The sequence below is a fragment of the Lipotes vexillifer genome, unplaced genomic scaffold, assembly GCF_000442215.2.
Source record: "Lipotes vexillifer unplaced genomic scaffold, Lipotes_vexillifer_v1.1 scaffold68, whole genome shotgun sequence".
In the NCBI taxonomy this organism is placed as follows: Eukaryota; Metazoa; Chordata; class Mammalia; order Artiodactyla; family Lipotidae; genus Lipotes; species Lipotes vexillifer.
Window position 1 is genome coordinate 1,409,521 of NW_006791676.1, and position 25,277 is coordinate 1,434,797.

The 25,277-nt window shown below is 35.2% G+C and overlaps 1 protein-coding gene across 1 annotated transcript in view; it reads right to left on the reverse strand.

Annotated features, from left to right (window-relative positions):
* SLC4A10 (solute carrier family 4 member 10) overlaps positions 1 to 25,277 on the reverse strand; it is a 223,931-nt gene that overhangs the window by 9,867 nt on the left and 188,787 nt on the right. Inside the window, exons 16-22 of the mRNA XM_007464496.1 lie at positions 25,108 to 25,269; positions 23,448 to 23,561; positions 22,132 to 22,293; positions 14,822 to 15,073; positions 13,355 to 13,423; positions 7,992 to 8,165; positions 6,873 to 6,995 (exon numbers count right to left, since the gene is read on the reverse strand). Coding sequence (XP_007464558.1) covers positions 6,873 to 6,995; positions 7,992 to 8,165; positions 13,355 to 13,423; positions 14,822 to 15,073; positions 22,132 to 22,293; positions 23,448 to 23,561; positions 25,108 to 25,269 — 1,056 coding nt within the window. The remainder of the gene's footprint in view (positions 1 to 6,872; positions 6,996 to 7,991; positions 8,166 to 13,354; positions 13,424 to 14,821; positions 15,074 to 22,131; positions 22,294 to 23,447; positions 23,562 to 25,107; positions 25,270 to 25,277) is intronic.

Consider the following 25,277-nt stretch of genomic DNA (forward strand, 5'->3'; position numbering starts at 1 on the left):
GCTAACCTATGAATATATAACGTAATGTGTGGGCAGGTCTCGTTTTTACTCTTGAAGTGCTCTCCCTACACATCTGACCTGTGACTAAGGCAGGCGCCCCTCTGCTGGGACTTTAGCCATGCTGCATACAGAACATCTATGCTCAGCCTATGCTGTGAATAATGGAGAGGCCAGGGGACTATATGAGATCTGCTACTTCTCTGCTTATAAACTACACCCCCGCCCAAACACAGTGTTATATTTATACTCTGCAGTGCTATGGGCATGTGTCTGTTACCCCTCTGCATTACAGGAATTCATTCTATTCTCTTTCCCTGTTACTTTTCAAGGAAAATTTTTCTTTTAAGACCTCTCAGATGTATATTATTTCTTATGTATTATGCCTATTCCCCATGTTATTTGGAGATACCATTAGTACTAATTCATGGTGAGTAGACAGTATCATTGGTTTGAAATTAAGCATTTGAGCAGAGCTAATCTGTAGTCTAAAATGATGCATGCCTTGCAAATGGGTTAGTCTCTGTATATGGAAATAATACATGTGCCATATTAATTTATATGCACATCATTGAGGCCATGGGCAGAACATATGTATCCTTTCAGGAAGAAAAGGTTATCTTAATGCACATGGAGGAACATAAAGAGAAAATATTCAGCAACCCCAAACACTATTTAAGTAAAACCAAATACAAACAAAATGTAATTCTTTCCTTGGTTGTCCACTGAAAGGTAAGCTTGGTATGTAGTATCTTTTTGACCAACTTGGAATAAAATGTTAAGAAGTCAGGTAGAAAAGGTTTAATAAAGAGTAAAATTCTTAAAAAGCTGAAGAGAAGAACGGTGCCATCAGTGCTTAGGTTACCTGGCAGCAGAAAACTAAGGCTCGAGATTCAATCTAACAGCAAAAAATTGGACCAAAGCTTTGGGAACAATTTTGGTTTTTTCCTCAGATGATTTTCCACTTTTCTCTCAAATTGCTTTCAATAATTATTTTGCACTCTGTGGCTTGTTAGCATGTGTGGGCTTTATACTAGTCATAATTCTATCCAAACAAAAACTCATCACCTCTAAAGATAGCATTTCCAAGCCATGCTTATCTGAAGAGAAGGGTGGCAGAGCAGCCGCTGCCTTCAGTGCCAGAAGGAAGCTGGGTGGGCCCCAGAGCTCGGGGATAGAGGGCCGGCTGCATCCTAGGCAGCACTGTGAGGAAGCCAAAAATTGAGACTTTCTGGGGAGGAGCAGTCAAACCAGGCACCAGCCGTCATGACAATCACAACCTAGTTTATCTCAATCATACAGGAAAAGAGAGAGAAAGCAAAAAAGCTTACTGGGTATCTTCACTTTATAAGTCTGAAGTATCCTAAAATGAGTTCCATTCAGCATTTCATTTACACAGTGTCCATCAAAAAATATGCTGAGCTCTACAACATGGTGATTTTACAAAGGATGATGATCAAAATTTACCCAAGAGCACCTGAGGGGTTTTGCCAATTTGACTAGAGGAATGTCCATATTCTGATTTGAACACCATCTTTTAATTAAGATAGCCAAAGCATTGTTCGGATACTAAATAAGTGAAGGACAGTTAATGCTGTATCCAGTAAAAGGCAGAAAAATAGAGGCTTAAAAACAAATCTATTCAATAGCACTCAAATATTTACTGAGTATGTATTATGTGCTAGGCACATAGTGAACAAAAAGAATAATCCAGGAGCTATTCATGAATCCATTCAGCAAATATGTATTAAGCATGATCTTCAAGACAGGTAATCTGCTAGGTACTGGGTATACAACAATGAAAAGAAAGCCATAAACCCTACTCTCAGAGGATGAGAAGGATAGGACCAGAGGCAGTGGTATCTGGGCCAGTCTTATCTGATCAGTTTGGTAATAGAAAGGAAGAAATTTAGGTGGGAAGAAACAACATGGGTCAAGGATAAAAGGTAGGAATAAATAGGACATGTTTGCGCGACAATGAACAACTAGCCTGGCTGGGGCCAAAGGCCTGTGCTGAGTAGAAAAGGAAAATAAAATCAGGGTTAAATCGTGGTGTGTTTTGATGAATAAGATCTTATATATAAAATTACATCATGAATCTGAATTATAGTTTGTGATAGTGTAAAAGATACAATTCATATATTATGATACCTAACAAATGCTCTACCTAGTGAAATAGGTAATATCTGTTACTGTATCCATTTCTCATGTAAAGTCTGTATCTATGTAGGAGCCCTCAAATAGCTCAAAGTACAAACAACAGCAGCGCAGAGCCAATGTTCATGAAAATGTCTATCGTATTAGAGAGAGAAAACATTCAGCAGTTTTAGAATTCATAGATCTTAAAAAGCGGAAGGGACTTCAGAAATCAAGTTTAACCCCTTTATTTTACCCAAGAAGACAACAGGGCCTACAGAACCTAAGAAGTGTTTGATCATTTCCTTCCCCAATTACTAATAGAATAGATAATGCTACAAGCATCACACACACACACACACACACACACGCACATATACACACATATACAAACACACTTATAATAATTTGTAAACCATAAAATGTTATATTTATAAGAGGTATCCCTTAAAATTTCCAATATGTAGAAGAGCCAATACATACAACAACTCACTTTAACAATGAAAACTGAAAAAAAATAGGGAGGAGGAGTAGTGTATACAGAATTCATATAGATGGATGCAACATGTTTTTTCATCAGAATATTTGATTCAGTTTCTCAAATTGACTTGTCTAAATTATTATTCTTGGAATAATAATTGGAATAATAATTGGAATAATCCAATAATTCTTGGATTTAGAAGACTATATTCTGGTGATGTAAAGTCTGTGGGTTTAGGCAAGGTCTTGCCTTAAATTTTAGCACACATCAGAATCACCTGGAGGTCTTGTTAACACAGAATCTGGCCCTGTCTCCAGAGTTCTGACTCAGCAGGTTTGGAATTCAGATTGTAACAAGTTGACAGGTGTTCGCTGATACAGCAGAGGTCATGGGACTACACTTTGAAAACCACTGCTTGAGGAAGAAGAATATGCTTGCCTTGCTCTAAGATTCAATTAGAAATAACATTTGCCTGTGCAATAATTAGGCCATGCTTCCCAAATCCACAACCAATTCTGATCTTTCTGAGCAGTAAGACACGCTCTCTAATTTGTTTAATTGCACTTGTTTTTAGATTGCTTTTCCATCTTCTTGGCCTTGCTCATGAGACTGCTTCATACAGATCACAAGTCCCACTTGCCCCCCCTCCTTTTTTTCCCTATAGCATATATGTTAGAGTGAACCTCCCACAAACCAAGAGGTGTCAATATCATGATCACTGCACAGAGTTGAATTTCCAGGATTTATCTAATGTTAACCTCCTTCTCCCTCACCCAGGAGCAAACATTCTGCTGGGGCTTTTACTGCTTTAACAGCAGCCCTTTTGTCAAATGTGTACAATGTCCTAGAGAATACTGAAGGAGGAAGGAAAGCGTGTTGGTACTCTGAGCACATTTGGACATCCAGAATTTGATTCTGCAGTCTTCCCTTTACACAGAGCAATGTGCAAAATGTCAGGGTTCCAATATTCATTTCTATCCTGATTATAATCCTTTCTTTCTAAAAACTGAAGCATATGCATATGCATATGCATGAAGTACATGAAAATTTGGAACAGAAGCTCTGCGACCTTGGACTGGCCTGTGTAGCTATTTATTCTGCTTAACTCATTATTGAATTTTAAGGTCAAACTAATGTTTTCTCAGTGCCATAAGACCAGAAGTGGGCTACTGATAGTAAAACCTTGGATGATAAAGGTACAAGCTTGTAACTATCATCAAAAGGACAAGAGGTGAGACTATTTTAAATTCAAGTCTCAGGGAGCTGAGACATTTCTGCTCTTTACCATCTTTCCAGATCACAATCAAAGTTATGCAATTAATTTGAGTAATTGCAGAAATGCAACACTTTTTGGAGAACTTGTTCATTTACCACGTTAATGTACAAATCTCTTGGAAGACTGGGCCTTGGTATAAGATGCCAAGTAAGAAGATCACATCCTTCAGTGGATGTGATCAAGCAAGTGGAATACCGAGATCTGGGTGACCAAGTAGAAATTCAACCAGAATTCAAGTTTTAGTGTAATCCTTCTTAAATCTTCCTACTCTCTATACTGATCATATTCTTTTAATACTAATTCCAGGTTAGAAAGTTAATATCTTTAACTTTTCTCTCTCCACTTCTCAGATGGAGAATTATCTTTCTTTGCACTGGTCAGAACTATATTTTAATGTTCAATTATGGATTATTTCTTGACTGTATTATTCGTTTACTTGTTTCTTTCCACGTACTGAGGATTACATTAAAGTATCATCATATTAATCTAGTTGAGAATTTAAAGGTCTGTAAACCTGCCTGATTAATGTATTACAAGGCATTTTCCCTTACTTTTTCTCATACTCCGAACCAAAGGATACAGCTGTAACTCTGCCTCAATAAATCTTTAAACTCTTTTTGAACCCTTTTAGAAAACTTGAGTTCTAGGAATTTTAGTAATATTTAATTACTTCTAAAATCTTTATAATAATCAGAAAACAGTCAACACCCCATTGGTGTACAATGGGTTTATAATACCCAAAAAGGTTAGAAGCTCATTACATAGCATCTCTGCCTATCTGAAGTTAATAAATTCCAAAATGGACATATGGCACACATACATATAAGTACCATACATATGTAGCTATGTGAATGGTTCTGGGCAATGGAAACGGCAGATTCTAATACATTTATGATTACTGTCAAATTTGTTCTCTCCTATTTCACAGATATATAAAGGAAGAATCTGAAATTTTCTTTGAATGAAAAAAGGGAAGAATATTAAGCATAATATATTATATATACATATTATTTTTCTTTTTACAAAGTTTTAGAAGGGCAAGAATGTTCCACGGTACGGATATGGCCTAAGGAGAATGCTGCAAAAGGAATGATTGTATGCCTGGAGCTGTTGCTAGCTTATTCCTACAGAAGTAGTCGAGACATTTGACAGGAAGTCAAAGCAGGAAACTAAAGCAAAATTACATTTGTAAGTTACTGCATCAGAATACTTAACATTCTCATTATCAGAAAGACTATACGGAAGCTCGTGGTCAATGAGTTTTGTATTCAAAGTTGTCTTTCTTGGAATTTAAACCTTCTTAGAAATTGTTTTCAACCTGAATAAATTTTAATTATGTCAAGCATGGATACTTTAAGGCTTTAGTGTTTCTATATTCTTGTGTCTATTTATTTACATTTATCTTATACCAAATTCTGTCATATTCTTCTTGAACAGTACCTGAGGATGAGAGCAAACCTTTACTAAAGCCCTAAAAACAAACAGAAATTATCCAAATATCTTAGTTAAAGCACTATTAAAAAAAAACTCTCATACTTAAATGAGAATATATCAACTTGGAAAAATAGTTAAAGCACTATTTTTAAAAAATTCTCATACTTAAGAATATATCAAACTGACAAAAGTAAAGAAACATGATAATTTTATAATGACATTTTTAACATTATATAAGTATTGCTAGAAGTATTATATAAGTATAATTATATAAGTATTGCTAGAAGTCTACAACATTTGGGAAACAACAACATTTGGGAAAATTGAAATAGTCATATAGAATTAAGATACATCATTACGATCAATCTTTAAATGTGGAATCCGTTGTCGGTAATAGGACAACATGGAAAAGTGAAGAAATGCCAGACAGTCACATATTATGTAGACTTATCTGTAATCCATTAGACTCTGTGGCCTAATCTGGACTCATCTAATGGCTAAGTAAAACCTAAGACCATTGAAATGTTTGCAAACAAATTCCCCAAAGGAAAGAGGAATATACCTATGGTTTGAGAAAATACACCGCAGGTAGGAAACTGAATACATTTACTGACTGCTGTATAGGCGAAGAAAAAATGGAAAGAATAATGCATAAGTCTCACCAAGTATTTTCTTTCATATTCATTTCCAGTTACATGAAAATTTTATTCTTATATTTTACGATCTATGGACCCGATCATTCTGCTAAATGATGAACTTGTCATTTTTTTCATTTTTACTCTTTGTAGTTTTTACATACTTTAAAAATATTATGATTACTAGCCTTCGAAATAGACCCAGGCTTATACATGAATTTAAATGTCATAAAACTTAAAACCAATTGTTTTAACATATGAAACAGAATAGGATAAATCAGCAGTCTGTGAAAGTAATTAAATACCCAAAGTTTCTCTAACAACATTTACTCAAAGCACTTTGAAAGCAAATCAGATCAACGTGTTTTCCTCTTAAGCATTTCATCTATTTCAAGAATAACTAATTTAATCTTTTAATTAGAATTAGAATCTTTTTATTAAAACTTTGCTCCCTAGGAAAATGCCAACAGTAATAATGTCTTTTTTTTTTCTTCTCACATATTCAACTAAAAAGCAATCATTGCATGACTATAATTTGGAAACATTTAAGCATCAATAAGTTTCTGAAATCCTGAAGAGAGGAAGCAGAAAAATAAACTGCAGTTTATTTTTATAAGGATAGTGAAGGACAAAGTATTTGCATATTATATATAATATGCAGTTATAAGGATAGTGAAGGACAAAGTATTTGCATATTTCATTAGGGTTTGGTTTACTCATGTAAGATATGTCCTCTCTCTGTTCAAGTTCCAGCTTGATGATTTTAACATCAATCTTCCAGAATAGTCCACCTGTGTTTGTTAGTAGTAACTATCTAAAGCTAAACACAAAACTTTAGCTTTGCAAAGAGCTATTACTGTGCAAGTGTTCCTTTTTCTTTTCTTTATAAGATACTGATTTTGCTCTGACTTACTTCTTTTTCAGCATCTTCTAGTTTCTTTTTCTTACTCTCAGGCATTAAATCATCCAACCAGCTGAGTTCCCGTTTGGTAAACAGAAGGTCCATCAACTTTCTTACAAATACCAGAGCTAACACCTGAAGTAAATAATAAAACAGTTTAAAACAGGGAAAAAATATAAATGGGTGGTTTAGATTTGTTTGTTTTTTGGTACAAACAAGTCAACTTCAATTAGGGCTGACATTAAAGTGAAATCTGAAGATATGTGCATATAAAAGATATTGAGTGTACTTTTGCTTCCTTCACTTCCTTTTCTTACCACATCTCCAGAATAACGGCTATCATTTTACCCATTATATGAGTCATTTAAAGAAGCAATGAAAAAAACTATATATTTGACTGTTTCCTTAAATACACATAGTTAATAGTTTACATTATTTTAAATGAACATTAAACCATTATTACCTATGCTGATGATATTTTAAATTACTTATAGTAATTCAAATTCACTTTATTTTTGAAGTATTTGAAACTGGTTTAAAATAGTTAATAAAATTTGATTTTATATACTCCAATAAAGATGTTAAAAAATTTAATTTCAAAAATCCCCTTACGGGCTTCTCTGGTGGTGCAGTGGTTGGGAGTCCGCCTGCCGGTGCAGGGGACGTGGGTTCGTGCCCCGGTCCGGGAAGATCCCACATGCCGCGGAGCGGCTGGGCCTGTGAGCCATGGCCTCTGAGCCTGTGCGTCCGGAGCCTGTGCTCCGCAGCGGGAGAGGCCACAACAGTGAGAGGCCCGCGTACAGCAAAAAAAAAAAAAAAATCCCCTTACATTTTCAAATTTTCTAGTATATCTGTAAAGTTAAATTTTGAAAGTTTACGTCTTCCACCCAACTTCAATTAATTCAAACTACTGCTAATATTTAGAATGATAGACATGAAGCTAGTATGAATCACTGAAATTCATATATAATCTGAAACCCAATCTTAGTTACTAGTTTTAGTGGCTAAAGTTTATACCAAGATTTCCAAAAATTGTTCAAAATTATTCTATTGACCCAGTTTGTTCATGGATTTTCAATGAGAGCAGAAAATCAGAGGAGGAGAAAAAGAGTTGGGTTAGAAGTTTCATACCATCATGGGAAAGACAATAGCAGCTCTTGAAACTTTTATTATCCACAAAAGGCCAAGGCAACTCATCTGAATAACTGTGAAGAGATGGACTTTTCGAAGTGGTACATGCCTTAGATATATAAAATCTGGTTGATGTTTTGCAGGCATCCAGAAGAGCTTTATTCTATCGAAGAACTAGAAGATAAACAGACTAAATTGCTTTTTACAGACAGCAATAGAAGTAGGACAAGTAAATGTATAATATGGTCCAATATATAGGAGATCACACTTAAGTTGACATCAGGACAATACTATTGTTAAGCGTACACTCTGACATAATACAGTTTCAGCTTTATAATATCCCACATTTTCTTGAATATGGACACATGTTATAATTTAAAAGAGTTTAATAACATTAAAGCCAATGCTAAATGTTGCTCCCTCAGAGAGTATAGCCTTGAAAGAAAACATTATCATCATCCTCTTCATCATCACATCACAATGTCTTCTTTTACCTGCCCCTTAAGTACTAGGGTTTCCTGGACTCTTCTTTCCTGAATAGCTCATCCGTACGCATTGTTTCAACTTTCACATACTTGCTAAAGACTCTCAGACCTCAACCCTACTTCAGCTCTGTCTTGAGCTCTAGACCCATATCCAGCTGCTGAGTAGGATGTTCTGACCTCCTTAGTTTGACTCTGCTGTTTTGGCCTTGCCACTTTGATCCCCAACAAGGTTTTGGTGCTGTTTCTAAAAATACAAACATCTTGGCCATCAAGATTTAATCTAGATGAATTATTGTTAATAAAGTATTTTTCAGAACAAATTTTAACTTCGTTTAGTTTCTTGATCAAATGTGATCTTCAATCACATTTTACTTATTAACAAACTGTACTGCATGTTAGCTTTATCATTTTGTTTAATTTTTCTCAGGCCAAATTTTTCAGTTTTCAATATTTCCAACAAGAAGCGATGATTTAGAAAATGACAGTTTCAATCAGTCAGTTCTATATCATACCATTTCTACAGGAATATCTCCTATGTATTTTAAGAGTATATATTAGATTTAGTCCTTAGCTACTTTATATAAGAAAATTGTAAGCAATTCTCATCAAATATCCAAAATTACTCTAATATGCCAAGGAACAAATGCCCATGAAGTCAAGTAAGTGTTAGTGGCAAAACATCATGTTTGTCCAATAAAGATGTTTAAAAAAAAAAAAAATCATGCTTTACCAAAGCCTCCTCATATCCCAAATTCAACATAAACCCATCTTTCCTTCTGTGTGCCCTGTGTGCAGCATGACCTTCCCTCAGGCATCTAAACCAGAATCATACATAGTTTAGCCCATCCACTGTTCATTTATTCATTCATATTCATTTATACATTCCAAAAAATTTGTTGAAAACCTTCTATGCAGAGTACTAAGTGCTGACTTAGTTTCTGGTTTATCCCTCTCTATATTGTCCACAAATATTTCACTGGGTCTTTTTATTTCTACCTCCTAAATATCTCTTAAAATTACATGTCATTAAATAAATAAAACTGCGCGGTGGAGGTGGCAATAGGGAAGAAATAAAGTAAAATCCTTGGGGTTATAACAGAATGGTTCAATTTCTATAGAACTAATTTTTCCCAGCCACCATTTCTCCATTTGTGAAGTTATGTTATTGCATAAATGTACTTCAGTGTGTGAGTGCTTCACTTGTTATTGCTTAAATGGCACATTTGCTTTACTTTGGATTCCTGAAGTGCTGGAGTGAATATAAATGTGGTTATATATCAGAGTACAGAAACAGCATTCATGAGAACACTAGTCTGTTTCTTCTGCCGTGTTGCACAGTGAGAAGCCTAGATAAGTTTCTGAACAGGTAACACATAGAGCCCTCCAACAAACAGGGTAACAAATTGACATGCTTCTTGAACGGTTGATATTCAGCACATTTTTAATTATTATTACTCAAGTAATGATAATCATGCTAAACGTATTCTGAGTTTTGCATTTGCCTTTGATCTGGTCCTAATATCAATATCCCGTTTTCCCATCCAGTTAACCACAAAATACCAAATAGGAATTTCAACTCCCTGAGTTTTGGGCTCACTTAAATTTTCACTAACTCTGTTTCTCAGTGTGAAACCCTATTTGCTGTTTCATTGGTACTATTTAGAACTCATTGTACTTTTCTCATGGGCCTTTGATAATGTTTTCCTCAATTTTCATTTGAAAGATTCACACCCCAAATAATTCCAAAATTTGACATTCTTGTTTAGTTCCAAACCTCACGGGTATAAAATCATGTGAGTGGAATTAGGGGGAAAAACCTGTTGCAGCCTATCAAAGTGATTTTACTTTGTTTCTTAAACTTCTGCTGCGGTATTGATGTGAGCCCGAGGCCTAAGAATAAATACTTTTCACTTACGGTTGATATTAGTACTCATGGAACCTCTGCCAAAGGCAAAAACAAAAAACAAAAAACAAAAAACCCAGCAAAACAAATAAACAAAACCTTTTCAATACTCTTCCCTATCTGCCTTACCAAACCAATTCTTTTAAAATATACTTTTCATACATGAAGTTACAGCTGAGCAAATTAAATGTAGTTTGAGTAAAATTAAATGCATAACACTTCTCAACCATCTCCTTCTCCCAAGTTAATTTTACCCAGTGGCAGGATGAACAGAGGCATGCTATCTACTTTGGGTGTTCAGTGATCTTACAGTAATGTCATATTAAAGTTTTGCCTCGGTTCTGATATTCAGCAGTATCCTAAGGCTAAAGAGGTTTTCCGTCTCCCAAAGGCAGAAGCTGGTTAGTTGTTTATTCAGGAAAAGGGTTCCTCTCAGTGTTGAGAGTTTAGCTAAGCTATTCCTTAGTGTTGCTGCCTTATCATCCATTTTGTTTGATCAAGCAGCCTGAGGTGACCTTAAACTACCCTAACCCCTCATGCAAGTGTATGCCTTAGACAGCTGCCTGTAGCGTCGCAAATAGTTATAAGTTCCTGATGTAGCTTCTCCAACGGCCCTTGTGATCAGCAACCTCCCCTGCCCCCCACTGCCTTCTCCTTATACACCCCTTAGATAAGACTCCCACAAAGCTTACCAAAACCCTGCTCTTTTGATTGGAAGAGTCCAATTCGGCCTTAGCCCAGGAACCCCAAAGCACTCCACCCACTGACCCTAATAAAAGCATGTGTCCCAGGTCCTGTCTCCCTCTCTCTGTCTTCACTTTGTCTGGACCTCCCCATGCGGCCCCTCAAGGCCAGGTACTTCCTGGGTAGACCTGTGAGTGATAAACTTCTCTATTTCAGTTTCTCTTATGGTCTGTTGTTGAACCGCAGTTCACCATCCAGCACCCTGTGCTCCACTTAAAAAGTGTTAATTTGACAAATTCATAGCACTTATTCAGATGACTTTTCCCCTGTAGGTCTCTGAATGGCAGTGAGTCTGGCTTGTCAAAGAAAACGTGGTACTTTGTATTGACTTTTAGCCAACAAAAACAAACTATACTTTACAATAAATAATCCTCAAAAGTTGTCTCTTTTTCAAGAAAATTTAAGTGTTTTGGACCAATAATGTTGTTATAAAACAAGATGATTCAAAGGCAAATTTAAGTCGAAACCTGTGTTAGTTCCCTAGTGCTGCTGTGACAAATTACAACTTGGTGGCTTAAACAATAGAAATTTATTTTCTCACAGTGTGGAGGCCAGAATCCCCAAATCAGAGTGTTGGTGGGCCATGCTCCCTCTGAAGGCAGTAGGGAAGAAAATTTCCTTGCCTCTTCCAGCTTCTGTTGGTTCCTGATGTACCTTGGCTTGTGGTGGCAAAATTCCAGTCTCTGCCTCCACCTTTATGTGGCTTTCTTCCCTATGTCTCTCTGTGTCCTCTCCTCTTCTTATAAGGACCCCAGTCATTGGATTTAGGGTTCACCCTAAATCCAGGGTGAGCTCATTTTGAAATCCATAACTAATTACATCTGCAAAGACTCTATTTCCAAATAAGGTCACATTCTGAGATTCCAGGTGGATATGAATGGGGGGAAGAGGCACTATTCAACCCACTACAGTAACATAAGCAGGAATAATTTGTCAACAGCCTCTGTAAAAATTTAGAATAATCTTGTGGTACTTTTGAAATGTGTCCAGAAATTCTTTGGCATTATTCTCTTCAAGAGATGGACTCTAATTTCCCTCCCTGTGCGTGCAAACTGGACACAATGACTTGCTTCTAACAAATAGAAAAAAAGTGGAAGTGACCGTGCGTAACTTTGGAGATTGTCAATGGGCACAGTGACTTTGCCCTCGTTCTCTCTCGTATTGTTCACTGGGATGGAAGTTAGCTTCTCTAGTGTGAGGACATTTAGGTGTCTGATGAAGAGGCCTCCTACCAACAGCCAGAGAGGAACTAATGTCTCTTGCCCTCAGCTATATGATAAGCCATCTTGGAAATACACCTTCTAGTCCTATTCAAGCCTTCAAATGACTGCAGCTCTTGTCCACATCTTGATAGCAACCACGTGAAACATCTTGAGCCAGAATCAGCCAGCTAATAAGTTCCCAAATTCATGACCCACAGAAACTGTGAGATAATAAATTTTTACTGTTTTAAGCCACTAAGTTTTACAGCAATTTGTAATGTAGCAATGGGAAATTAATACAAAAACTATATTTATTTAACCAATACTTAAACAATTAATAAGGTTTTCCTTACTAATTTACAAAATAATTCTATAAAGACAATTGTAATAACAACAGGAAAACAAACATAAAAGGAAAAAATATCACCCAGGCGCTCATTACCTTAATAAATTGTCTTTATTTCTCTACCTTCCTTCTTAATCCACCCACACTCACAGTTTTACAAACCTATCATAGCTACAACTCATTTTTCCACTTTTTAACTTTGCATTTCACTTTGTCATAAGCATTTTTACTGTGTTATTTTTATAGTCATCATATTTATCAATTTTAAACTAATGTACCTTAGATAGCTTAATTATTTTACTGCTGTTGAATAATTGGGTTGTTTCCAATATTTTGATAATATGTGTTACAAGGAACATCTTTGTGCAAAATTTTCTTTACTGTTTTCATAGATAGGTGTCCACATACATGATCACAGTTATCAAAGATCAAAAGTATTTGGATATATTTTTAAATGTACTGCTATCTTTTTCTAAAAGGATTATAAAGTCTAAACCTTTTACAGTTTTAATACACTCATAGTAAACAAAAGTACCCTCAGATTATGAACCAGTTTGAAGAAATTTAATTGTAGTCTGAAAGCTGCTCCTCAGATAATGGTATTTTGTTGGCTACCACATGACTTAGCATCAACAGACCTTAAGATAAGTCATCACAGATGTGCTTGTATTACTGTAATTTACCTGAATTCCTTTTAGCGATGAAGCACCCATATAAAGGAACACTCCATATAGCACTGGCATAGGAATAAACTGTTAAAGAACAATTAGAAAAAAGGCACAAGTTATTTTCAAATATAATGTGGTCAATATATTCTGCACTTCCAAAGAAAAACACAGAAAAATAAATAAATATTTTAGAAGCAGTATAGGGCAGAGCCAGAAGACATGGGTTAAAATCCCAGCTCTAAGCACTTTTTAGCTGCATAACCTTAGGTAAGTTACCTAAGCTCTCTGTGCCTTAGTTTCCCAATATCTAAAAAGGGATAATAATAGGTCTGTTATAAGCATTTAATAGGTCAAAACCAATAAAAACACATATGATATGTAACAAACAATAAATATTAACTATTATTATTATGCTGCTTTAGGGAAATTTGAATTTTGTTTCACAACGGTAAGATATTTAGATTAAAGGTGAAGAATGGAGCTAACATTTAGACATTGTTCCTACATTATACCAGATACTTGTAAACATGTGGATGGTTCAATTTTTCTCTTTTTATTGGAATACCTCAGCATCATTTTTTTCTCTGCAATTACTCATATAACATAGAAATTAGTTCTTGCAAATTGTGTAAATTATTAAATAAAGGTAAACTTGTATAACTTATTAAATAATTCAGTTAGAATTTTCATAGTATGGACAACTAAAATGAGTTATAATTTAAAATACAATTAACACACCTTTGAAGTACCTGTCAAAATTATATGACAAAGCAATTACTCTTTAATGCTCTTTAAAATGGATTCAACTATTTTATTTTATTTTATTTTTTTAAGGATAGAAGTGAGACATACTTTATTTCATAACTTGAGATTAATTTTATACACAGAAAAATAGCTGTTAGTAAAATTATGATGGGGTTTAATAAACCCAAATATATTCAGAAAGTTCAGGATTCAACTACTTGAAACATAAAAAATAAGTATGTATAATAATAATGTTCATGTAGTAGTTTTATGAAACATTTAAAATACAAAACTGCGTATGTGTCCATGACCATGACATTGCTTATCTCTGCACCTCCACCTTACACTAAGTAATATTAATTGCAAATATATCTGTCCACTGACAAGAAAATAGAAACTTTATTTTGTGTAGGCCTACAGTAAACTCAGGTCACAGGTCAGTCAGAGATGAGTGACTCTTTCCCATAACCTGACTTTCATTTCAAAATTACAATAATAATTTCCACATCAAATTTTACTCTGCCAGATTTAATTTTTTTATGTATTTAAGGATTCTAAAATATAGCACATAATTTCCCTTGTTAAGAAGCTATATAAACATGGTAAAAAAAAATTCATCACTTTCATCACATGCCATACAATATTTACAAATTGATGGCTTAGATTCAAATGAAATTTCTTAAACAATAATAAATATATTCCTCCTTCTCGCAAATTCATAAAGGCAGATTTCATTACCTTCAGAATACTGGTCATAAAGACTGATGAACCCATAAGAATAAAAATCATAAGGCCAGTAACCCTTTGCTCCCGAATGCCAAGAAATTTGGGTTGTTCTCCTGGAGCTGAACACTCTGATTCCAGTTTTAGGCTGTTGACATGAGTGATGGAGAGGACGGTGGCAGCCACAAACCACGGCAGGCCCATGATGGAGCACACACCAAGCATGACAGCCACCATTAATAGATCCAGATGGTACCCACAACCTTTCTGTTAAGAGAAAGAAAAAAGGATTCTCATACTACCTGAATTTGGCATAGAGACCAATGACACCACCACCATGGAATAGTAAAGAATAGAAAAGAGATACTATCTTGAATCTTGTATAACTGATTCTAAAATGCAAAATAAATTAAAAAGATAACAGTCTCAAAATATATAATCCAATTAAAGAAAAGTTGCAGGTGTTCCTACTGCAATTATGATTATAGTGGCTTCTGCATATTTTAATAGGTTTAATGTAATTCTGGCTTAATGGTACATTAGTTTCTATTCTACTTCTATTGAATAGGTAAAGTCTATCAAATACAGTCACTTCACTTTGGTTCCTTAAATGGGCAGGTTAATTTGCAATCCATATGTCTAGTCTTTCATCATTAATTCATATGAAAAATACTGAGCACCAATTATACACCAGGCATCAGGCTGAGAAAACAAAGTATGGGCTGTGTCCACAGCAGAGCTAAGAATGGCTTGGTTGTGACTAGAAACCACTTCCTGACAATACCCAAGAAGCCTTTCTGCTAATATCTCCTAAAGAAAAACTCTTCTTAAACCCTCAGTTTCCAATTGCCCTGTTTTGTCTCAACGCGTGACTTTTACTAGGAAAAATAATATCATAGAACCTAAACTTCCATATATACTCATTTTTATCTTAATATATTACTACTGCATCTTGTTCTCATCTGTTTCAGTTTCAGCACTGGAAAAATTTAGCCTCTCCTTAAAGTGATAGTTTTTGTGTTTTCTATCTCCTCTATGATCCTCCTGTGCTATCACTGGCCTCCAGAGGTTGCAAACTTCGGAGCTTTCTTGAAACAGGCAGGAAATGTAAATGAGGAATGTGGCCTGGAATCAAATGCTGGCTCAACCAATGATCTTGGGCAAATCATGTAACTTCTTGTGCCTCTGTTTCCCTATCTGAAAAATGGTGATGATAACAGAAGACATCTTGCTGGGTTGTTGTGAGAATTAAATAATTTGCAAATGATTTTGCACATCATTTAGAACAATGTCTGATATATTAGTAAGTACCCAGTAAATGTTAGGGGCTATTATATTCTAGCAGTTGAACAATACATTTTTCTTTTGTACTCACTTGTTTCAAGGATCCTCAATAAAAATATATAAATGTTTCTTAAGGGCAGGTAAACTTGTCATACAATTTCTCAGTATATCTCAGTTTTTAGTGCAATCATTGACATACAATAAGCAATCAAAAAGTTACAGATTGACTTTTTTAAAAGGAAATATGCATTATTGAAACAGTTTTTAGAATCAAACCGGTATAATTTTAAAATAAATATAGCTGTTAAATTTATTATTATGAGCACGAGCAAAAATTACCAATTATTCTAGAGGAATAATTTTGGCTTTTCTTACAGGCAGTTTTACCAAGCTGCAAGCAGTTTCCAGTTAATCTGAAAGCTATTAGAGCCTGGAGGGTGAAACATACTGAGTATCTGACGTGTATTTGTCATGGCAGTGTTTTCTTTCTGCTATTTTATTTTGTTGTTTTATTAAGAAAAACACCCTTAAAATCGGTTGTACTTCCTTCCCTTTCTGCTTATCCCTGACAAATTATAAAAGTGTAGGAGATGACAGCGAGGAGAAAATGAGAGATACCACGTAAGGACCTTTTCCTCCTGCATTGTCCCCAATTCCGTGGGACCCCTCCTTGGGTCAGCTTAGCTGGGGCAATGCTCCAGTTCACCCAAATGCCTAAACTTAACTTCCCTTGTGAATATGACTTTAGAAACTTTTTTTTTTTTCTTTTTTTTTTTCCGGTACGCGGGCCTCTCCCGCGTACCTCTTCCGGTTGTGGCCTCTCCCGTTGCGGAGCACAGGCTCCGGACGCGCAGGCTCAGCGGCCATGGCTCACGGGCCCAGCCGCTACGCGGCATGTGGGATCCTCCCAGACCGGGGCACGAACCCGCGTCCCCTGCATCGGCAGGCGGACTCTCAACCACTGCGCCACCAGGGAAGCCCTAGAAACTTCTTTTGCTAGTAACTCGGGAGAGGTTTTCATTATTAAGAGATGGAGGGTGAGAAGAGAAACACCCTGGTGTCAGCATGACCAAAAAGGTGTAACTAGCTTCACTAGGGCCATACTCTGGTCCCCTGGTCCTTTTGCAGAACATTTTGGAAAATGCAGTTGCATAGAACTCAAATTTTAGTCCCATTAAAGGAACACATCTTAACCAGTTAGAGGAGTGTTTTGTCCTAGGAACTCTGGAGTGTGAAGAATATAGAACAGCGAAGGACGTGACCCTTAAGCCTCCACCGCTGAGGCAATACAATGTGAACGGTGCCCCCTGGGCAGTTTTGCAAAGTTGTGGTACTGCTAAGAGAGAATGGAAGAGGTGCTAGTAGCTGAGAGGTAAACATTAGAGGAGGGCAAAGGACAAGGGGCCTTGAGAGTCAGGCTTGTGCGTTTAGCACACCCTGGACTCTCCCAGGGTCCATGCTCCCTATGGCTTAATAATATGAGGAAGGCCTTCTTCACGAGAGTGATTTCCTACAGCTCTTGTCTTAGTGTTTTAAAAATATGATACAAATGTAAACAGTGGGATTCTAGATTGCAGGAAGCAGACAAAATAATGCTTTCCGAGGGAATAATTTCCTTTTTAAACTTAGAAAGCAAGCTTTGTAAAGTCCAAGTAGATAATAAAAACAAAAATACAATTTCCCCCTGATTATGTTATACAGCAATGGGAGCATCTTAATGTGAATCAAAGGAAATAAAGCAGTTCTGGCACTTCCACTAATTAGTCATTATCCTTCTTCTTGCCTTTCATTTAAAATGTCTTTAAAAACATGGTCTTTGTAACCATAGTATTAGCTGATAGGCCTGCCAGCCAAAGGGAAGTGTCCCTTTGTCAGAGAGAGAACTGTGCACCTTCTAACATATTTCTGTAGGTTTTTTTTTTCTGAAATAAAGACAGAACCAGAGCTTCTATTCTCACATTCATCCATGAATCACGGGAAATGGACATATGGGAGGAAAAGGGAGCATAGCAACAGGTGATGCTGCACCAGACCCCACTAAAACCAACATGCAGCAAGACAAGAGGCCAGCCAAGAGGACCATCTGATACCCAGATGCCACTGCTGAAAAAATTCGTCTCAAAGCTTGGCAGCAATTTCCTGCATCTGTCAAGTTAACCACATAAAAGACTATAGATTGACATGAAGAACCAGGCTGACAAAGAGGGCAAAAAAGAACATATCAAATGCCATAATCATCAAGAGAATGTAGTGCCAAATGAATGTTGCAAATGCATCCATTTACTCAAGTGATCTGGAATTGTATTGCTGTTTATTAAAAATGATGTCAAAAGAAGCCTGAACTGTCTACAGAAACATGTAGAAAAGCCCACGGTTGTATCTTAGCAGAAACTTTCTTTTCTGAAAGATAATATCTATCTATCCACTTTTAGAGAATGTACTTTTTTAAAAAGTGGATATGTTTAATGCTTTTCAAAGGGATTCAGTTAACCAATGCTTATTCCACTTCTCTAGGGAAGAAACAAACAAATGAGAAATGCTACAGAGAATATGAATTTACGTCTATATACAATATAGATGAAATCTGCATTCTCATGTTTTTACATTTGCAACTTCTGCTACTTTTGAGTGACCCAAGGGATCATGAGGTGCAATGAGTTTTGCTAATCTTGAAATTGTTCGTTCTGAGGGAGGAGTTAGTCACTTAGCCTGTGAGTTGGAGCTAGACTCTTCATCTCAACACAGCTTTATTACGTATACAGTTAACACTCACAAAACGATAAAGAGATTTTTAATGGCAGGAAAAAATCCTCTAAAAGAAAACCAGCTACTGGATTTGGTAATGGAAGTGAAGAGAAAGTGAAAAGATCTAAAATATAAGTTTGGGAGAGATAAAGAATGAAATGATGAATTTCTAGGTGACTTGGATATGAGATGTAGACTTAGATACATGATGTGGCCTCTACCAGGTGCTTGATACAGAAGCTAGAAACCATCATTCATTAAACTATCTCAGGGAATGCTCCAACCAAGGCAAAAATGGGTTTTCTAGGGAGAAAAGAAAATAAGTAAAAGCTGAAAATGTGATTAACTTGTGGTCTGGGGATATATTCAAGAAACATGTGTCTTTTTTGTGACAATGTGGTTCAAGTTAAAGCCAGAGACTGTGCAAACACTTCAGGGAAGCAACAGGCGGGAGAGCGGCTATGGAAGAAACCATTACTCTGAGTAAAGAACATTCTGAGAAAGTGATTTTTTGCTGTTATTAACAGGAAAATCAGTAGCAGTAGACCACACTGTAGTGAAGCTTAGAGAAGACAAGGGTTAAAGGCCAAAAAAAAAAAGTGTTCGGTGTAGATAAAATATGTCTTCACTGGAAGGAACTTACTTTGCAAATATCCATATCCAAGGAGGAGAATGGGGTGTTCAGACTCATAGTGGCCAAGAAAAGACTAACTCCTCTGCTTGCGGCAATGTAGCAAAGTTTATGATTAAGCCAGATTTGCTGTTTACTAAATCCAGGCTATTAAGGGGTAAAATATGAATCTTTTGATTACATAGTCATTTGTACAATAAAAAGTAATGTACAAATAATGTAATATAGTTTAATAATATAGTCTCAAGTTTGTCTCAGTGACAAAAATATTAAATGCTTTAGTTCTACATTTAATTTTATAAATGCAGATACTTGAAAGGACCACTTAAAGAATGCTTTATTATATTTTAGCTATTCTATACGATATGTAAAGGGGAGGTAAATATAGTATATTTGTTGATCTGGAGCTTTGGAAAGTCTGTGAATGTCAAGGGCCTACCATGGGCTCATGAAGAACAAGGAGCAAGCAATATGTGATTTATAAGGTGGAGAGATCTGGAAACAGCAAGCATACAGGACAGCCAAAAAGGTAACATCACCCTGGGCAATTCTTCATTTACTTCCACATTCTGTTTTAATGATTCCACTAATATTTAGAAAAAAATTTTACAAGGAAAATTTCTCAGTTAAATCAGTGATATTTCTGTCTAATTATAAAAGCCAAAAAAAAAGAGAAAAAAACAACTTCCTTTGAAAGGGAAACAATGATTACATAGCTTACTTCCTTTCTAAAACAGGAGTCTTTTAGTTCATTTTAAAACATGTGCCATACAAGGAAACATATATACTGCCATTAAAAATAATAATGCAGATTTATATTTATATTGTTGGCATTGGATAATTACCATTATAATGCTCTTATGTAAAAACAACAAGCAACATATGTAGTATGAAAATACAAATTTCGGTATATAATAAAAACAGAAATGGGAAAAATAGAGATGTTTTCAGTTTTAAAAAATAAACTGGTGTCTAGGAAAAATGTTTTCCTACTTCTCAGAGAGTAGCAGACTAACAGCATTCAACATTAAGTTCTTAACACTGGTTTTATAGATCTACTTAATCAACTACATAACTTTAATAATTAAGTTGTGGTGGTATTTGCTTTTGCAGAAGGCTGATATTTTAGAAGCAAATAATATTTTTGAATGATTGATATTAAATAAGCTGACTACTAATTTGGAAATCTGAATTTCTTGTTTTGAGAGCTGTAAATGATTTAAAGTTTCTAATATTGAATAATGTAGTTCAGCAGTATTTTGGAGCCAGCTCATACAGACTTATAAGAACCAATTGTTTAATTTTCAAAATTTTTCCTGCCAATTGATGTCACTCTTGTAGCTTGAAATGGGCCACGATGGGAGTATTCACATCATGAAAATCGGCAAACATTATAAATCAGGGTATTTCTTTTTATACACAGAGGACTGGTTGTTAAACATGTACCAGCACATCACTGGTCTAGTTCCTAAGACTTCATGTGACATTTTGGTAGAATACATCTTTAATAATCAAAAAATTTTTTGACAAAAACAAGAAGTGAATATGAACTCATTTTAAAAAAGGTTTTGAGCACGCTTAAGTTACTTTCTACAAAGAGAATAAAGAATGCTCTTTATTTTAAGAGAGACACACACTCTCCCCAATATAATAGACAAAATTCCTTTTCAGTAAGATTTATTACAAATAACTGTGCTTTCTTATGTCATTACTACTTCCCCTCAAATGGTTCAATCTGATTTTTAAATCTTTCTAACAAACATACTTAAAAATTCTATAAAGTAAGATTTCTGTTGCTCTGACAATGAAACTCTTCCGAGAGTTTAAAGAGTATGTGAGGATAGCTGGCAATTATCCCATGATACCAGAAAAAACAAGATTGTGCCTGTTCTGTTTTTGTAAGGTTTGATTCAGAGTACTTTTAACCATTCAATGATTTTTTTGATTTTATTTAACATATTCCTATAAATGATAGTGCTCACATTACACATCTCAGACAAATTGCACACCAGTGAACAGCTAATTTTTCACAGTTGCAAAATGGCAGGGTCAGAATATAATAAATAAGATACATTCATATTTATTCTTTTTGTAAAAGAAAGTCATTAGAATCTGCACTAAAACTCAACAAAGATGTCACAAACTATAACATTTATGACTGGTTTTAATGTCATAGACATTATAGATGGAGGAACGACTAAAGAAAATGAGAATTATTTGAAGATGTAATTTGTTCCAAAATGAATGCAATCTAATAGATATACTTAAGGTCAAATAGAGAAATAGAAGAACCCCAGATGTAAGACAAATTGGTAAGGCTACACTTCACCAAAATAGATTATTTCATTACAATGTGTTAAACATGGTAAAGAAAGCTAGAACTTTGGCAATGTTTTTAAATTTTAAGTCCTGGAGGTAAGGTTCCAGAGTTTAGAGCTCAGCCAAGTGCTATAAATTAATTAATTAATTAATAATTAATTAATTAATTTTAAACTTATCGTAAGACAAAGTACCATGAATATAGAAAATTATGAATCTGAAAATATTTTAATATTTCACTATACAAATGACTATAGAATACAAAATATAATAAACATCAGTATAAAGTATAATTGACATCAGTTGAATCACAATGATTTACATTAAAATGGAGGTTAAAATATACCTTTAGCTTATGCTCTTTTCTGTTGATGATGACGGCTGTAATCTGTTGGTCCATAAAAATTAGAATAGTACAAAGTAAAGCTGGAATAATAGCAGCTATTACTGTCCACCATGGATTTGGGCCTAAAGGTGTAACAAACCAGCCACGATCATCTCTTGTGGGCTGTGAAAAATTAAAGAATGCACAGTTATTAACTGGATTAATGAATACCTAATCAAATTGTCTTACAGATAATACCAGGAAAGCCCTAGTTATAAACTGATATGCCAAGTGAATTATATATTTAATAATAATAATATTCACAAAGCATTTATAAGGTACCAGACACTATTCTAAGTGCTTTAAATATTTTAACTCATTTTTTTCTTCACAACAGTCTAAAGAAGATACAGATAAGGAAACTGAGACATAGAGAGGTTCAGTAAATTTTTCAAGGTCCCAAAGCTAGTAAGTGGTGGAGATAGGATTGCAACTCTGACAAACTGACTCACAAATTTGTGTCCTCAATCAATACCTATATTAAATAAAATCATATTAAAATTTATCATTTATGATTGGCAAATTTATTTACATATACAAATATCACATTGACCACTGTGTATAACTCTTATTTTAGATGTGTATCCAGGTCACTATGTAAAAATGTCAAAAAGACGTTTGGTCACATCATGGGCTCAGGGAAAGGTTCAAACATGGCTGGTGCCTGAGATGAGTCTCAAAGGAAATCATTTTGACAATTCTTTGAGGAAGTCCCTGGGTCTTTTTTTTTTTTTTTTTTTGCGGATAAGAGAGGCTGTTATAAATATAATTAAAGAATAAGAACAAGAGCAAGAGACTATCAAAATCGGCAGGCGGACCCTCAAACACTGTGCCACCAGGGAAGCCCCCTAGCTCTTTTTGATAGGTGAGAAAACAGGTTCAGAGAGGTAAAGTAACTGGCCCAAGGTTGCATAGTTAGTAATATGGTCTGAACTCTATTTCAGACCTAATTTTATCTGTTTTCAAACCCTATCCACTGTGCGTTACCCTTACTTTCAAAATGCTTCCTTATCTTTTAAGAATATAGATATTCCCGCTGGAATAATTGACAGAAAATTTTTTCAAGCTGCCTCTAGGTGTCCATTTCTGTGATTTCTATTTTTTTAATATTAGGCCAAAATTTTAGTCATGCTGTGGGCATTTTATTTACTGTTATATTAATCGATATTCTTTATATTTTCATGAAAATCCCAAGTACTAGGGTTATAGCCATCATCTGAATAAAAATTAGCCCTACAGAGATGGAGAGATGATAGAAAATCCTATGATAACTTCACCTTGAAAACACTTGGTACTTGTAGTTTTGGAGATGGGATCCCAATGGCATAGTCAATTAAAACCATACACAGAATCGTTAGAAAGACAGCAAAGTCGCTCACTATGGATCGAACCTAAACAAAATGAAAACACTTGTCACTTGAAGGAACTATAAATAGTGAAGAATACTCAGGAACATAATCTAGAATCACACTTTATAAACACTTTATGACATAATATCATAATATTATATTTTACGCATACTATAATATTACTAACTCCTGTCATATTTATATTTATGTATCTCTGTCATTAGGATGAATACACACTCAACATTTTCAAAATGAGGCATTATGGAATAGCTACAATGATGATTGTGCTGTTTTCAGTATTCATTTAAAATGTAAGTATATTATGGGAATCTTGCATGATACAATACCACTACATCAGCAGTGCTGATAAAAATCTAAGTTTATTATGAATTCCAGTATGTGAATATTTATTTCACAGAATAAGGTTGCATGGCTAGAATTTCGCTATATTTTAGTACTCTTTCTCACGTAGGTAACATTTTAATAGGATAAACCTGAAATACCATAAAATAAAATTATCTATTTTTACTGGAGAAGCATAATATTTTAGTTAGTTTATCTGAGTTACAAGTATGGCAGCAGGTAATTTGCACAACAGAGTAAGTAAATTTAAAAGTTATTCTACGTAAGCCAGTTTTTAAAGCCATTTCTCTTTTATAAAGCCTTCATTGAGAAAAATTCTTAAACAATAATCAACAAGATCTGCCTTTTATTAGGCTGCCTTTATGACGCACACACAAACACATACAAAATGCAGGAGTTTGATACAAAAAAAATTTCTATATTAATCAAATTAAGCTTTGGGGGGGAAGAAATGAATCTTCCACCTTACGGAAGGAAGAGGTAAGAAAAACAAGTTTCTCTCAAACAGCAGTTCTTAAAACATTTTCCCAGAGTAGAATTTTCATCACAATTTTTAGCTCATCCCTAAAAAGCTTGTTTTCTTGTTTCTTTTCTTTTTCTTTTCTCCTTCCTTCCTTCCTCCCTCCCTCCCTCCCTTCCTTCCTTCCTTCTTTTTTGGCTGAGTCAGACCTTATAGGTGTTACTTTGCAGTGTTAAATATTGAACTAAGCTGTTTCTCTGTTTACTTTCCTTTCCAAATATGCAGATGCAAACGTGGTGGGTTAGGCGGAGGGACTGACACTTTAAAAATGAAAAAGAGGATAGTGTTCCAATGAGTCTTGCAGGGGCTTTCCCAATTACAGAATGTAACAGTGGCTCCTATGAGGTGTCTGTCAGGCTGGAATAGTTCCCACTGTTCACTGGGCAAGAAAGTGACAATCAGTAATGCAGTGTGTGCGTTTGAGTTCCAAAAATGAAAGTGGGAAAGTGGGAGTTTATCTCTGGGATTTGAAGTTAGGAGATAAGCCTGGAGGGAATGTGTACTCCTAGCACCGTATCACAAAATGCTTTCTCTTACCTCCCTCACCATGCCCACTCCTAAACTGGCAGCTCAATCACACAAAAACCTTTCAGTGGCTCCTTTAACGACAGCAATAGCTCTTTCTTTTGTCCTAAAACACACATGACTCCATAACATGCTTTATGTTGGTTCACGTTTTGATCAGAAAAATTGTAGTCTAAGTACCTTGGTAGGAAAATAGCGGCTAGTCTTGAACTGCTTCAGTGTGGCTGACAGAGTAACTGTGGAAAAGAACAGGATCACTGACCAAAATAGAACATCTGGAACATATGGGTGCTCGTGGCCACAAGCTCGTCCGACATACTCTCCATGCAATGATTTGCATTCCTGCCAGA